Source organism: Phocoena sinus, chromosome 10, assembly GCF_008692025.1.
Source record: "Phocoena sinus isolate mPhoSin1 chromosome 10, mPhoSin1.pri, whole genome shotgun sequence".
Taxonomy (NCBI): domain Eukaryota; kingdom Metazoa; phylum Chordata; class Mammalia; order Artiodactyla; family Phocoenidae; genus Phocoena; species Phocoena sinus.
In genome coordinates, this window is record NC_045772.1 from 72,482,529 (window position 1) to 72,499,970 (window position 17,442).

The 17,442-nt window shown below is 40.6% G+C and overlaps 1 protein-coding gene across 1 annotated transcript in view; it reads right to left on the reverse strand.

Annotated features, from left to right (window-relative positions):
• MUC19 (mucin 19, oligomeric) overlaps positions 1-17,442 on the reverse strand; it is a 97,423-nt gene that overhangs the window by 25,379 nt on the left and 54,602 nt on the right. Inside the window, exons 35-45 of the mRNA XM_032646955.1 lie at positions 9,070-16,152; positions 8,767-8,865; positions 8,114-8,161; positions 5,406-5,441; positions 4,262-4,315; positions 3,480-3,533; positions 2,811-2,864; positions 2,656-2,709; positions 2,072-2,125; positions 1,592-1,642; positions 693-728 (exon numbers count right to left, since the gene is read on the reverse strand). Coding sequence (XP_032502846.1) covers positions 693-728; positions 1,592-1,642; positions 2,072-2,125; positions 2,656-2,709; positions 2,811-2,864; positions 3,480-3,533; positions 4,262-4,315; positions 5,406-5,441; positions 8,114-8,161; positions 8,767-8,865; positions 9,070-16,152 — 7,623 coding nt within the window. The remainder of the gene's footprint in view (positions 1-692; positions 729-1,591; positions 1,643-2,071; positions 2,126-2,655; positions 2,710-2,810; positions 2,865-3,479; positions 3,534-4,261; positions 4,316-5,405; positions 5,442-8,113; positions 8,162-8,766; positions 8,866-9,069; positions 16,153-17,442) is intronic.

Consider the following 17,442-nt stretch of genomic DNA (forward strand, 5'->3'; position numbering starts at 1 on the left):
ATAAAAAAAGAAGAAAAAAAGGGGCTGTGGTCAACTTGTTGCACATCATGAAATGGGCATAGGTTTTAAAAAAGAAAACTGTTTCTCCCATATACCAGTGAATCTATATTTCTCTGGACTTCTTAGTTTCAAGAGATCCTCCAGGTATTTCCTTCAAAACATGTCATTCCCTTCTCAAATTTATGGAGAAAGTCCTCCAACACTGAGACCCCCTTTTAGGGTCTAGTTAAAGGAAGATAGATTTGAGGGCAAATCACTTGTATAATTATCAGGAATGGGCCCCGTGATGCCCTGATGAAGGCTCGTTAGAACACAAGCAAGAAAAGTTGAAGTGTCTGAACTGAATTTATTGACGTCAAATATTGAACATCTGCTAAAATTTTGCCCAATATGCTGAATATGGAAATTCAAAGAGTTTTGATATATTTCAGACAAGACTTTTTATTAGGAAGACATTAGAAAGTACAAGTAGTGACTCAGCAGTGCTCACCCATGATTATTCCAACTCGTGCTGTTCTACTTTCTTCTACAGAAGTTGTGACCTCTGAGAGAGGGGAAAACGGAAGAGAGATGATTGGAAACCATGCAAGGACCATGGAAAATATGTGGTAGTTCTCCTACACAGGATAGCACTGGAGTAAACTCATCATAGCTGAATCCATGGAAGATTTCCTGCCATTTTGTCGACTCACCTGTGTTGGAACTGCCAAGGGCAACAGTTGTGGTGCCTGAAACACAAAGGGTCTAAAGTCATCACAGTGACTTGTGTATGTCTCCTAAAGACCTGCCTCTAGAAGAAATGTGCTGTATCAAAGGGTCCTTTCACTGCTTCCTGATGAGGTGAGAGTCATAAACCTTTTCTATGACAAATGCCATTAAAAAAGCAATCAAAATGTTCCCAAGTTGAGGCAACTTTCTCAGACAACCCATTTATTCCAAGACAGGAAAACAAGGTTCACCTGTCACACTCCCAGTTGCTTGACCTCCTGGTACTGCAGTGCTATCTACTGTGGGCCAAAAACCAGAAAAATATTTGAATGTGCCAAGGAAAATACTGAATATCATTATTGACTATTTGAGCGAGAAAACCTTTATATAGGTAGGCCTGTTCACATTGCTTTCTCTTCTTCCTAAGTGTGTAATATTCCTTGGTCCCCCTGATGTGTATGTCATCCCAAGGAGAAACCCCTCACATGGATTACTCATCAGCCCATCTTTAGAAAGTTACATCTGTGAGGCTAGATGCTAGTATTGAAAGTTCTTCCATAACATGTTAAATCTAAGAAAATCCTAAAAGCCAATGAAAACTACTCTGCAGGAGATCACAACTCCCAACAGGCAAACCTATGGAGAATCATAATTCATGCTAAACCCCAAACTATGAGCAACCCATTTGTACCAGGTCTGAGTCCAGTTCCAGGTGTGCCACTGCCTCCTATTAATCTTGTGGCCTCTGAGGAAATAAAGTGATGAATGATGAGTTCTGAGGATTTGGAATATTAAGAAAAGAATGATGCTGATATTTTATCAGAACAGGTCTACTAACTACATTATGAGGTTAAATAGCAAGATTTCCTTCTTGTTAACCTACCTGTGTGGGAACTTCCAGATATGGTTGTCTTAGGGAATTCTCCTGAAGTACCTAAAGTGAGAAAAATAAAGGGATCAACACAGCATTAACTCCCCAGTGAATACTGAAGTAGCTATGCAGCCTTGAATCACTGGAGACCTTTCCTGCAGATCTTTGATTCTGTAGGAAATGAACCATCAATTACTCCCACAGTTTCCTTTCCTGACCCACCTATTGATCATTGTTGTTATTAGAGTTCCCTTTCCATAGAGTCACTGAAAGTGAAAGGAGACCTTATGTCACCCTCACCTGTTCACTTCCAGACCCTGGGCTCCCTAGAATGGTGATAGAGCTGCCTGAAGGAGGAAAAAGGCAGATGATGGGTTTGTCTTTCTAAGCTTTACTCATCAATTACTTGAGCTAATTTGATATTCAGATATTTAAAATAGATCTCCTTGACTCTAATACTCTGATAAGGTTAACTTATTTAGTCCATCTTACCTGACATGGAACTCTGTGAACTGCTGCTGGCTCCAGGTAAAACCATGGTGATACCTATTAAAGCAAATAGAGTGAAGCCTCAAAATAAGTATACATTTCATCATTCCACTAGTATGTATTAAGCGTCTCTTCTGTGCAATATTGTTTTAGGCCCTTGCATATATCAGCAAGCAGAATATTCAAAGATCCCTCCCCTAATGCAAGTTACATTCTAGCAACTGGAGACCAACAGTGAACAATAAACATAATAAATAGGTCGATGTGATAGATGTTAGTAAGTGTTATGAGAACATGGCAAACCATATAAAAGGATAGGGGACTTGGTAGGCAGGGGCTGGCTAGCAGTCACCCTCATTCATGCCATTCAACAACTAGCTCTGCAAGCCCAGGCCTCTGGAAATCCAGATGGAGACATCTGAGGTCATGGAATTCTTAGGCAGACCCAGGTTTGTGACTCTGGCATATTGTGTTCCCAGAGGAAATTCAGGCCCCTTTCCTTTTCCCACTTTCACACTAATGTGTTCACTGTATTCACAAACAGAGATTTGATGAAAGTCCCAAAGCCTCAGATTAAAAGAGCTCACCTCCTGGAAGTTCTGGTTGGGTGGTCCCACTTCTTCTCATGGAAGTGGTGACCTCTGACAGAGAAAAGAAAGGAAGGAGTAAAGACTAGGATGTGGGAAAGTACACACTGTGCTTTTGTCAGAATATATCATCCAAGGTGCCACTGTCCAGATACCTGTGTTGTAACTTCCAGGTTCCAGAGTTTTTCCAGAGACTCTACCTGTAGTACCTAAAACAAGAAAGGGTCAGTGGTCACTAGCTCAATTGCTGTTCACCACGTGATTTAAACAGGAATCTAAAGTCTCCGTGCAGTAGCAAACTATAACCCTGAGACTTTTAGTACCAGTAAGTGGTCCATATATGCCCCTTGTAACATGTCTTTCTACAATTTTACTGAGAAAGTGCTCAACTATCAGGTCCCTTTTTTTGGAGGGGAGATAGGAAATTTCTCTCTACATTACCAGTTTATCTATCCCTAGTTTGACTTCACAATAGTCTAGTGAAGGCTCTTATAAGCTCAGGAAATAAGGAAACTGTCTTGTCTTGTTTTTCTGAATTTGCTCAATATAACATACATAAACAGTGAAGATATATTTTCATAAGATTGTTTTTGTGAAGTTATCATAAAGTTCAGGTATTAGCTTAGCAGGGCTCACCTTTGGCTATTCCAACTCTGGTTGTTTCACTTTCTCCTTCTGTGGGAGAGAAGGAGGAAAGAATTAACTGGAGAATATTTAAGGATCATGGAAAGGATATGGCAGGAGGTCTGCAAAAGATAGTAACAGAGGAGACATCTAATTTGTGGGAGGACTGTGGAAGATTATATGTCACCTTGTTGACTCACCTGTGTTGAAATTGCCAGGGGCAACAGTTGTGCCAGGGGCTACCTCAGTGGTGTCTGAAACACAAAATGAAATGTAGTCACCATGGTGCTCATGTTTCTTTCCTAAAAGCATGCTTCTAGAAAGAACCTAGGTATATCTTCATAGTATCTAACTGGACTGCTCACTGACTCTTCTCTGTTGATGAGCTCTGTGTAGTTTTTCATTAACCATTTTATTACCAAAGCAATAATAGTGACAATGTTCTCAACCAGAGATACACTTCCTGGCATTCTACATCGAGGAAACAGGGTGGGTTTCTCCCACCCTTTCCTGTCTTACTCCCTATGACTTGGCTTTCTGATGCTACACTGGTTTCGAAACAGAAGCCATGAGTGTGCTGAGAACTTGAGACACTGGGAAAATACTGTGCTCTTCATCACTTCCTTGTGAAAAGCATACATCTACGTGGGACAGACATGTTTCCTAGGTTCCTGTAACTCTTCTCAGTTTCTCAGGAATATAAAGTTTTCTCACTCTTCCCTTGTCAAAGCTTATGATATATGTAAATCCACAGGAGAAGTTATTCATAACAATTACCACAATCCCAAATTCAGGATTACAGCTACGACTCTAGACTGTTATTAGCAACTTTTCAGAAAAAAAATTCAAAACTGAAAAATAATTAATTTGCCTAAAATGCAGTATTGGTAGAGTAAATATGAACTGTTCCCCAGAAATTCTCTCTAGGATCTCCTGTGTCATAATTAGTGGTAATAGCAAGACAGGAGCTGCCCCTTCTCACCTGTCTGGAATCCAATTCCAGCAGTACCAGTACCTTCTCTGGAAGTTGTAGCCTCTGAGGTAGAAAATAGGAGAACAGTAAATTCTGGGCATTTGGGATATGGGGAAGAGGCATTTAGTATTATTTTTTCACAGCAGCCCTACAAAAAGCTTCATGTCCTGAGTGCCTATAGCAGTGCTGTTATTATTATTTCAGCCATACCTGTGTTGGAAATGCCTGTCTTAAAGGATCTCTCAGGTTTCTGGTAGTAGGTAATGAGTGACAACAGAGTGATGTATATTGAATGGTCCCCATTCCACAAAGGTAGAATCTAGTGGATCAGGTGGGCAAGTATCAAAATCAAACACCTTATCAGATAAGGACCAGAAAGGGATTTTATATCAGTGAACAAAATAAGAAAAAAATGTCTGTCCTCATGGAGGTTATACTCAAATGTAAATGCTAAAAGAATGCAGAGGGGGAACAATTAAGAAAAAGTGGAACATTCTAAAAAATAAATTTCTTTTGCATATCTTTTAAAACTGTTAAATTTAAAAGAGACACCAGGATGCAATAAAAGCTAAAAAAATTAATGGAAATGATAGGTGACAAATAATATGCTGAGAAATATGGAACTGCCTTTTTATTTAATAAAGAGTGTATTTCTAGAGTCATTTTTGTTTATTTGATTGATTCTGTAAGTTTGTACACAACCAGTGCAGAATTTAATGACTATATATGAGATTCAATGTCTTTGGTATGATTTAAGAAGGTATAAAAATAGAAAAAGCAAGAGCCCTATGCTACCAAAATCTAATTTGAAGTTTATGTTTTATTAATCTGATAAATTAAGACTTCTGCTATCAAATTTTTGATTCTAGTTACTGTAACACCATTTTTTTCAAATCCACATTTATAATGTGACATTTTTTCATCTGTTACTTCAGGCTGCTTAAATGGCACTAAATTTAAAAATACAAATATATTTATAAATGTACATTTTTATTTATCTCAATTCATACAGATTAATTTGTATTAGGTTAAAATTTGAGAAGAATATAACAGTCCCTTAGATATTTTTCAGTGTTCAAGTAGAAAAATTAGAAATATTATTTAAAGGCACATTGTGAAAAAGCATAATTTTGTCATTTTAATATCAACTTACCTACAACAGGTTTAGGTGGAATTGTATTATCTGAGCCTAATAAAGAAAAATTAAATTCATGTTTCAATTAAATAATATATTTGAATTTTATTTTTAAAATTCACCACAATGGGGCTTCTCTGGAGGCACAGTGGTTGAGAGTCCGCCTGCTGATGCAGGGGACATGGGTTCATGTCCCGGTCCGGGAAGATCCCACATGTCGCGGAGCGGCTGGGCTCATGAGCCATGGCCGCTGAGCCTGTGCGTCCGGAGCCTGTGCTCCGCAACAGGAGAGGCCACAACAGTGAGAGGCCCGTGTACCAAAAAAAAAAAAAAAAAAAAATTCACCACGATGCTTCAAATGCCATGATATATAAATTTTTTAATTAAAAAACAGAAATATGTTATTTCCACAAAGGCTCATCTTAGAAATTCTATTCAGGGTGAGAGATCTCTTGGGAGATAAATTGTAAAGTGCTCTTTTAAGAAATCATCTATGAGTTACAAATTATCAAACTAAAAACAAAGGCATTGCCCTTTTCCCAAATAAAATGTTTACACATATGTAATTCTTCTTTGGTTCCATTTAAAGACTAAAGTCTTGAACTTGGAAAATGCAAAAGATAAAATACATACGGTGCCCAGGAGTCACATATTAGTAACTATGGAATTAATTTATAATTATTATGTTCAATATATAATATGAAGCATGGCAATTCATTTAGGTTAGCATAACCATAGATTGAACAGATAATAGTATACATTTAGTCTGAATCAAATTATCAAATTAATTATTTTCTAGTGATTAGTTTGTAAAATAATTTTACATAAGGGGAGTTTGTAAGAGTAGTTAGAATAAACATAGGATAAATCTTTACCAGAAAAAGAAAGAATAAGCAATCTACTCTTTAAATATTGGACAATTTATTCACTAAAACCTAGGTTCTATTAGATAACCTGCAAACTGAGAAATGAAGTTTTTCCCAATATACTCGATATGAGTATATTGGGTTGGCCAAAAAGTTCATTCGGGTTTTTCCATATACGATGCTACAGAAAAACCCGAATGAACATTTTGGCCGACCCAATGTTACTAGTCTAGAAACTTGATAATATATTATAGGCTTGAATAAATAGTCCATTTATTGTTAAGAAAAAATTGTCTTATAAGTATTTGTTAATTTTACGTCATGTTGTAATAACTGTAAAAAGAAATAAAGAGATAAAATTTTGATTTGCAAAACAATAGTATTATAGTTTTCATAAATGCCTCAAATCTTGTGATTTCAGAATGGCAAAATGCCAAAGTTTCTCAACATATTAAAAATGTTATACTTCTTTTTATTATCTGCTGCTGTAGTTTTTATAGTTAGAAATGGGGAAAATTTAATCTATGTAAATATTAAATGCAAGCTTTTATTAATGGGTCACTAATGATCATTCTATATTTCCTTAGTGAAGGATGCCCTTGTGGTAAAGAGCACACTGTGGATTCAGTAAACAATGGATAAAAATATTGTCTCCACATGTAAATTGATACAGCCACTATGGGGAACAGTATGGAGGTTCCTTAAAAAACTAAAAATTGGGCTTCCCTCATGGCGCAGTGGTTGGGGTCTGCCTGCCGATGCAGGGGACACGGGTTCGTGCCCCGGTCTGGGAGGGTCCTGCATGCCGCAGAGCGGCTGCGCCTGTGGGCCATGGCTGCTGAGCCTGCGTGTCTGGAGCCTGGGCTCCACGACGGGAGAGGCCACAGCAGTGAGAGGCCCGCGTACCGCAAAAAAAAAAAAAAAACTAAAAATAGGACTACCATATGACCCAGCAATCCCACTACTGGGCATATACCCTGAGAAAACCATAATTCAAAAAGAGTCATGTACCACAATGTTCATTGCAGCTCTATTTACAATAGCCAGGACATGGAAGCAACCTAAGTGTCCATCGACAGATGAATGGATAAAGATGTGGCACATATATACAATGGAATATTACTCAGCCATAAAAAGAAACAAAATTGAGTTATTTGTAGTGAGGTGGATGGACATAGAGTCTGTCATACAGAATGAAGTAAGTCAGAAAGAGAAAAACAAATACCATATGCTAACACATGTACATGGAATCTAAAAAAAAAAAAAAAGTTCTGAAGAACCTAGAGGCAGGACAGAATAAAGACACAGAAGTAGAGAATGGACTTGAGGACACAGGGAGGGGGAAGGGTAAGCTGGAATGAAGTGAGGGAGTAGCATTGACATATATACACTACCAAATGTAAAATAGCTAGCTAGTGGGAAGCAGCCACATAGCACAGGGAGATCAGCTCTGTGCTTTGTGACCACCTAGAGGAGTGGGATAAGGAGGGTGGGAGGGAGATGCAAGAGGAAGGATATATGAGGATATACGTATATGTATAGCTGGTTCACTTTGTTATAAAGCAGAAGTTAACACACCATTGTAAAGCAATTATACTCCAATAAAGATGTTAAAAAATATATATTGTCTTTACTATTTGTTTTGCTGTAGAACCTGGACCAACTTATGTAATATCTTTTCTAAGTTCTTCATGAGTAAAATCAGATAACAATACTTATTTAAATAGTTAAATAGCATAATAGATTTTAGGGCATTGTATTATTTAACTGGAATTATTATTAATTATTTTGCCATTTTTAATTAGCCAGTGAGCGTGAAAACAAGTCAAAAAATACATCTCACATCTCCTGCTTACTTACCAGTAGTAGTGGATATTTCTGGTGCAATTGTTGAGCCAGGGGTGGCTCCTATGGAATGTGAGATTAAAAGTAGAAAGTCATGAGCAATGTTCTTATTTTATTGGGACACTACCTGGACATTTAACAATTTAACTACTTTGAGTCCAGATGTTGCAGTTGCAGTACTGGTCTGAAAACACCTAACAAAATATCCAAGGTCTTCAATACCAGATAATTTGGATCAGATTTTCTGATTTCTAAACTTATAATACACTAATATCCAATAATGGATATTTATCAGATTTATCAAAAAACCTTATGTTGGGTTGTAACTAGGGCCAATAGCTTCCCTTCCCACTCACCTGATTTTCTGGGTGTAGTTGATCTGGTCATGCTTTCACCCACTTCAGTAGTTTCTCCATATGGTTCTTTAGTTGTGTCTGGTTAAAAGGATAACTGACTATTATCTTCACATGGTTCATTTTGTAAAAATTATAAACTTACTGCCATTTAAGTAAATTTCAAATTTAGATGTTAATAATAAACCTAGAACACCTCTTAATGATTTCTCAAAAAATGTGGTCCTTGCTTAAATTAACTTAAATCATTATTGTAATTTGGGCCCAAGGCATGCTCATATTGGACCACCAAAAGAGCACCCTGGTGAGTCTTGCCTGCTTGGTTCCCAGCAGAAGTGACTCCAAAGCTTGATGCTCCAACTGGGCCTCCACTACCAGCACCTCTGGTAGCTCCTACTGATCTACTGATTCCACCTGGTCACAAAAGAAGTAATAGGGATGAAAACATAACCTTCTGAAGGGGTCTGAGGAATCAATTTAAAACAATAATATTCTACAAAGTTCCCATCTTTGAGTTCTAAATAGTATAATTCTGATAAAGTAATATAGTTCAAAATTAGATCTCTATTAAATTAAAATTATTTATATTATTGTCTAAATATAGCTAAATTGACTTACCTTCATATGTGGTAACCTCACTTCCTGGCCCCCAAGTTGTCCTCCTGGCCCCTGTGGTTGTAAAAGTTGATGATCCAGTTGTTCCAGATCCTTCAACTGGTGTCCCAGTTGTCCATGATCTTCCAGTTGATGGTCTAGTTGTCTTCGATCCTTCAGCTGATGTATCAATTGTCTCTAATACTCCAGTTGATGATCCAGTTGTCCCTGAACCTACAATAGATGTTCGTGTTTTCCACATCACTCCAATTGATGGTCCAGTAGTCCCTAAACTTACAACAGAGATTTTAGTGGTTCTTGTCAATCCGTCTGGTGATGCAGTTGTCCCTGATCCTTTACCTGAGGGTCCACTTGTTCCTGATTCAACAACAGTGGTCCCTGTTTCTCCAGATGATGATCCAGTTGTCCCTAAACCTACACTGGATGTTATTGTTGTCCTTGTCACTCCAGATGATAGTGCACTTGCCCCTGAACCTATACCAGATGTTCTAGTGGTTATTGTTAGTCCACCTGCTGATCCAGTTGTCCGTGATGCTTCAGCTGATGATCCCCTTGCTCTTGATTCAATAACAGTGGTTCTTCTTTCTCCAGATGGTGGCCCAGTTTTCCCTGAACCTACACCAGATATTATTTTTGTCCCTGTCACTCCAGATGATGGTCCAGTTGTCCCTGAACCTACAACAGATGTCCTAGTGGTTATAGTCAGTCCAGCTGTTGATCCAGTTGTCTCTGATGCTTCAGCTGATGATCCACTTGACCCTGATCCTATAATAGTGATCCCTGTTTCTCCAGATGATGGACTAGCTGTCTCTGAACCTACAACAGATGGTCTACTTGTCCCTGTTACTCCAGGTCTAATTGTTCCTGAAGCACCAGCTGACAATACAATGGTTGATGAAGTTACATCTCCTGGGCTGGTTGTCCATGATTCTCTAGTTGATGGTTCCATTGTCCCTGAACCTACGACAGAGAAGCTAGTTGTGGCAGTCAGGCCAAGTGATGATCCAGTTGTCCCTGATGCTCCAGATAATGGTGCAGTTGTCTCTGAACCTACAATGAATGTTCCAGTGGTTCTTGTCATTCCAGGTGTTGATCCACTTGTCTGTGATCCTTCAGCTGATGATCCACTTGCTCCTGATCCTATAACAGTGGTCTCTGTTTCTCCAGATGGTGATCCTATTGTCCCTGAAACTACACCAGATGTTATTGTTGTCCTTGTCACTTCAGATGATGGTCCAGTTGTCCCTGAAACTACAACAGATGTCCTAGTGGTTATAGTCAGTCCAGCTGTTGAGCCAGTTGCCCCTGATCCTTCAACTGCAGGTCTGGTTGTCTCAGATCCTATAACAGATGATCGAGTTGTCTCTGAAACTCCCGCTGTCCTTGTGACTCCAGGTGATGGTACAGTTGTCCCTGAACCTACAGCAGAAATACTACCTGACACTGATTCTCCAGGTGATGATCCAGTGGTTCCTGTTTTCCCAGTTGACGGCCCAGTTCTCCATAAATCTCCACCTGATGATCCCATTGTCCCTGACCCTACAACACTTGTTCCAGTTGATGCTGATCCTCCTGGTGATAATACAGGAGTCCTAGTCACCCTAGATAATGGTTCAGCTGTCCCTGAAATTTCAGCATAGGTTATAGTTGTTCCTGTAACTCCAGCTAATGAACCAGTTGTTCCAAATCCTTTAATTGATGTTCTAGTTGTCCTTGATCCTCCAGATGATGGTCCAGCTGTCCCTGATACTTCAACTGCTGGTCCTGTTGTTCCTGATCCTATAATAGATGATTGAGTTGTCCCTAAACTTCCAGCTGATAATCCAGTTGTCCTGGTACTTGCAAAAAACGTTCCAGTTTTGCCTGATTCTTCAGCTGATGTTTCAGTTGTCAATGATGCTTCAGCTAATGATCCAGTTGTCCCTAAACCTACATCAGGTGATTCAGTTGATACAGATCCTCCAGGCGATGATTCAGGGGTCAGTGTTGCTCTAGATGATAGTGTAGTTATACCTGAATTTACAACAGAGATTCTATTGGTTCCTGTCACTCCAGATAATGAACGAGTCGTTCCTGATCTTTCAGTTGATGTTCCAGTTGTTTCTGATGGTCCAGATAATGATCCAATTGTCCCTGAACTTACAATAGAGATTCTAGTTGTTCCTAACAGTACAACTGTGGATCCAGTTATCCCTGATCCTACAACTGATTGTAAACTTGTCCCTGATCCCATAACAGTCGTCCCTATTTCTCCAGATAATGGTGTAGTTGTCTCTGAACCTACAAAAGATGACCCAGCTGTTCCTGATCCTCCAGGTATTGATCTAGTGGTGACTGATCCTTCAACTGATGGTAAACTAGTTCCTCTTCCTATAACTGTGGTCCTTTTTGCTCCAGATAATGGTGCAGTTGTCTCTGAACTTACACCAGGTGTTCCAGTTGGTGCTGATCCTACAGGCAATGATCCAGGAGTCCCTGATGCTCCAGATGAGGGTACACTGGTTCCTGATCCTATAACAGTGGTACCTGCTGTTGCAGATAATGGTGCACTTGTCTCTGAACCTACAACATATGGTAGACTTGTCCCTGACTCTCCAGGTGTTGAACTAGTGGTGGCTGATGCTTCAACTGATGACAAACTGGTTCTTGACACAATAACAGTTGTCCTTCTAGCTCCAGATAATGGTGCAGTTGTCTCTGAACTTACAACAGATGGTCCACTTGTCTCTGATCCTCCAAATATTGATCTAGTGGTCGCTGACCCTTCAACTAATGGTAAACTTGTTACTAATCCTATAACAGTGGTTGCTCTTGCTCCAGATGATGGTGCAGTTGTCTCTGAACTTGAACCAGGTGATCCAGGGGTTGGTGATCCACCAGGTAATGATCCAGGGTTCGCTGATGTTACTGACGAGGGTAAAATGGTCCCTAATCCATAAATAGTAGTCTTTGTTCCTACAGATAATGGTGCAGTTGTCTCTGAACCTACACCAGGTGGTTCAGGTGCTGCTGATTCTCCAGGCAATGATCTAGGGGTCCCTGATGCTCCAGATGAGGGTAAACTAGTTCCTGATTCTATAACATTAGTCCCTGTTGCTCCAGATAAAGATGCAATTGTCTTTGAACTTACACCACGTGGTCCACTTGTCCTTGATCCTCCAGGTACTGATCTAGTGGTCCCTGATCCTTCAACTGATGGTAAACCAGTTCCTGATCCTATAGCAGTGGTCCCTATTGCTCTAGATAATGGTGCACTTGTGTCTGAACCTACAATATATGGTCCACTTGTCCCTGACCCTGTATGTATTGAACTACTGGTGGCAAATCTTTCAGCTGATGGCAAGCTAGCTCTTGATGCAATAACAGTGGTCCCTGTTGCTTCAAATAGAGACACAGTTGTCTCTGAACCTACAACTGATAGTCCAGTTCTCCCTGATCCTCCAGGAATTGATCTAGTAGAGGCTGTTCTTTCAAATGATGTTAAACTGTCTCCAGATCCTGTAAGAGTGGTGCCTATTGCTCCAGATACTGGTCCAAATGTCTCTGAACCTACAACAGGTGGTCCAGTTGCTGCTGATCTTCCAGGTGATATTGCAGGGTTCCCTGATGCTCCAGATGAGGGTAAACTAGTTCCTGATATTATAACATTACTCCCTGTTGTTCCAGATAATTGCTGAGTTATCTGTGAACTTAAACCAGTCAGTCCACTTGTCCCTGATCCTCCAGGTAGTGATCTAGTGGTCCCTGTTCCCTCAACTGATGGTAAACTGGTTCCTGAACCTATAACTGCAGTTCCTGTTGCTCCAGATAATACCGCATTTGTCTCCAAAACAATAACATGTGATCCAGTTACTGCTGATCTTCCAGGTGATGGTCCATTGGTCCCTGATGCTCCAGATGAGGGTAAACTGGTTCCTGATCCTAAAGCAGCGGTCTCTGATGCTCCAGAAAATGGTGCCATTGTCTCTGAAACAACACCAGGTGGTCCAGTTGCTGATGCTCCTCCAGGTGATGATTCAGGGTTCACTGATGCTCCAGATGAGGGTAAACTGCTTCCTGATTCTATAACATTAGACCCTGTTGTTCCAGACAATGACACATTTATGTCTGAACTTACGCCAGGTTGTCCATTTGTCTGTGATCCTCTAAGTAGTGATCTAATGGTACCTGATCCCTCAACTGATGGTAAACTTGTTCCTGATCCTATAGTTGCAGCTCCTGTTGCTCCAGATAATGGTTCAGTGGTCTCTGAACCAATACCAGGTGGTCCACTTGCTGCTGATCCTCCAGGAGATGATAAAGGGGTCCCTGACGTTCCAGATGAGTGTAAACCGGTTCCTGGTCTTATAGTGGCAATTCTTGTTTCTCCAGATAATGGTGCAGTTGTCTCTGAACCAAGACCAGGTGGTCCAGCAGCTGATGACCCTCCAGGTGATGATCCAGGGGTTCCTGATACTCCAGATGAAGGTAAACTGGTTCCTAATTCTATAGCAGCAGCCCCTGCTGCTCCAGATAATAGGGCAGTTGTGTCTGAAACAACACCAGGTGATCCAGTTGCTGATCCTCCAATAGATGATCCAGGTGTCTCTGATGTTCCAGATGAGGATAAACTGGTTCCTGATGCTATAGGAGCGGTCTCTGTTGCTCCGGAAAATGGTGCTGTTGTCTGCAAACCAATACCAGGTGGTTCACTTGCTGCTGATCCTCCAGTTGACAATCCACATGTCCCTGATGTTCTGGATGAGGTTAAACTGGTTTCTGATCCTATAACATTAGTCCCTATTGTTCCAGATAATGGCACAGTTATCTCTGAACTTACTTCAGTTGGTCCACTTCTCTCTGATCCTACAGGTAGTGATCTAGTGATCTCTGATCCCTCAATTGATGGTAAACTGGTTGCTGATCCTATAGCTGCAGTTATTGTTTTTCCAGAGAATGCTACAGTTGCCTGTGAACCTACACGAGGTAGTGCAGTTGTCCCTGGTTCTTGAGGAATTGATCTAGTGGTCCCTGTTTCTTCAGCTGAGAGTAAACTTGTTCCTGCTCCCATAGCAGCAGTCCCTGTTGCTCCAGATAGTGTTTCTGTTGTCTCCAAACCAACACCAGGTGATGAAGTTGCTGCTGATACTCCAGTTGATGATCGAAGGGTCCCTGATGCTCTAGATACTGGTAAACTGGTTCCTGATCCTGTAACACTAGTCCCTGTTGCTCCAGATAATGGTGCAGTTATCTCTGAACTTACACTAGGTGGTCCACTTGTCCCTGATCGTCCAGGTAGTGATCTAGTGCTCCCTGATCCCTCAACTGATGGTAAACTGGTTGCTGATCCTATAGCTGCAGTTATTGTTTTTCCAGATAATGCTGCAGTTGCCTGTGAACCTACACGAGGTAGTGCAGTTGTCCCTGATTCTTGAGGAATTGATCTAGTGGTCCCTGTTTCTTCAGCTGAGAGTAAACTTGTTCCTGCTCCCATAGCAGCAGTCCCTGTTGCTCCAGATAGTGTTGCTGTTGTCTCCAAACCAACACCAGGTGATGAAGTTGCTGCTGATCCTCCAGTTGATGATTGAAGGGTCCCTGATGCTCTAGATACTGGTAAACTGGTTCCTGATCCTGTAACACTAGTCCCTGTTGCTCCAGATAATGGTGCAGTTATCTCTGAACTTACACTAGGTGGTCCACTTGTCCCTGATCCTCCAGGTAGTGATCTAGTGCTCCCTGATCCTTCAACTGATGGTAAACTGGGACCTGATCCTATAGCTGCAGTTCCTCTTGTTCCAGATATTGGTGCAGTTGTCTTTGAACTTACAGCAGGTGGTCCAGTTGTCCCTGATCTTCCTGGTATTGATCTAGTGGTTGCTGATTTTAAAACCGATGTTAAACTGGTTCCTGATCTTATAGCAGCTGTCCCTGTTGCTCCAGATAATGGTGCCGTTGTCTCTGATCCAGCACCATGTGGTCCAGTTGCTGCTGATCCTGCAGGTGATGATCCTGGGGTCCCTGATGCTCCAGATGAGGGTAAACCTGTTCCTGATCCTATAACATTAGTTCCTGTTGTTGCAGATAATGGCACAGATATCTCTGAACTTAGACTAGTTGGTCCACTTGTCCCTGATATTCCAGGTAGTGATCTAGTGGTCTCTGATCCCTCAACTGATGATAAGCTTGTTCCTGATGTTATAGCTGCAGTTCCCATTGTTCCAGATAATGCTTCAGTTGTCTCTGGACCAATACGAGGTGGTCCAGTTGCTGCTGATCCTCGAGATGATGATCCAGGTTTCCCTGATGCTCCAGGTAAGGGTAAACCCATTCCTGATTCTGTAACTATGTTTCCTGTTGCTTTAGATAATGGTACATTTGTCTCTGAACCTACACCAGATTGTCCTGTTGTTGCTGATCCTCCAGTTGATGGTCGTGGGTTCCAAGATGCTCCAGATGAGGGTAATCTTGTTCCCGATCTTATAACAGTGGTCCCTGTTGCTCCAGATAATGGTGCACTTGTCTCTGAACCTACAACATTTGGTCCAGTTTCTTTTGAATTTCTAGGTGTTGATCCAGTGATCCCTGATCCTCCAGATGACCATAAACTGGTTCCTTTTCCAATAATAGTAATTCCTGTTGCTCCAAATAGTGGAGTGGTTGTCTCTGACCCTACAACAGATGGTCCAATTGACCTAGATTTTCCAGTTGTCCCTGATGTTCTCATTGATGGTTCATATGTTCCTGTCACTGCATCTGATATCTCAGTGGTTCTTGATCCTCTAACCAATCGTTCACTTGTCTTTGAACCTAAAGCTGATGATGCAGTCGCCCCAGAATCACCAGTTGATGGTCCAGTAGCCCTTGATACTCCAATTGATGATCCAGTTCTTCCTGATCCTCCAGTTGATGTTTCAGTAGTCCCTGTCACTCCAGGTGATGGTACTGTTGTCCCTGATTCTTCAGTTGATGATCCAGTAGTCCCTGTAACTCCAATTGATTGCACAGTTGTCCTTGATCCTTCAGTTAATGGTACTGTTTTTCCTGAGACTGCATTTGATCGTTTAGTGGTTGCTGATTCTTCTGTTGATGGTCCAGTTTTCTCTGTCACTCCAGTTGTATAAGAGAGACATGAAGACACATAAATGAAATTACTATCCAATCAATCAAACAAATTCACAAACAAGAAATGCATCGAAGCACTAAGATGAAGTGAGGTGATATCCAGCATCTGGAGTTCTAATTTTAGACTGCCTGGTTAGCAAAATGCCTCTCTGAAAAGATGTCATTAATTTTGAGCTCTGACAAGAAGCAGACAACTATGTGAAACTCTAGGGGAAATATTCTTACAGGCAGTGGGATCAGACAGTGCAAAAGACTGAAATGAGCTGTTTATGCTAGAGAAGCAGAACTAGATGAATGTATATGGATCATGGGAGGTTAGGGGGAGAACACTAGAAGGTGAGGACATGTACATAGGACTGGGCAAGTTATTGTGAATCAGGGGAGGGAAATTGGACATTTTTCTAAATGCAATGGAATATAATGTTATGCCTTGGAGTGATAGATTTACATATATTTAAAAATTCCTCTTTCCACTCTGTAGAGAATGTATGGTAAAGGGTGTATAATAGAAGTTGGAAGACCAGTATGAGGTTATTTCAGGAATCCAAATGATATATTAGTGCCTAGGGCTAGAGTGGTGACAAAGGAGATTGAGAACAGTGGATGGATTTAGTATATGTTCTAGAAGTAGCATTAACAGGCCTTGTTTGTATTGGGAAGTGCAAAATTAAAAGAGAGGCATCAAGGAAAACTTTAAGATTTTTTCCTGAGTAAAACGAGTCAGTTATGGTACCATTTATTGTTATGGGAAAGACTGATAGAACAGGTGGGAGTATGAAAGAAAATCAAGAATTCTGTTTAGCTCATACTAAATCTGCGATTTCTATTAGACATAAACGTGGAAATGTCGAGTTATCGATTACTCAATCTAGAGATTACTCAGTCTAGAGATCCAGAGAAGCCAAGACTGGGGATATATATTTGGATATCTAAACCTAAAATGTCTTTGAAAGTTTCTTATAGCTGACTTCCTATGGATTATGCAACCATGCCCACTAGGCCTGTCTTGTCTCTGACTACCAGAAGCTTCTTTCTGAGCTCAATTTAAGGGAACTTCCCACGCGCCAAGTCATGCTCTTGCATTTTTCTACAGACTAGTTTGCTATCTACCAGCTAACACTGTGATTGCCTCTGAAAACTTAACTTTATTCTCATTCATGCAACTTTGAATTAGTATTCTGTTTGAGTTATTGAAGCAATTAATTCCACCATACCTCATACCCTGTCATTCTCTGACACTGAGTAAAACCTACATTTCAGTTTCCTCTATCATCT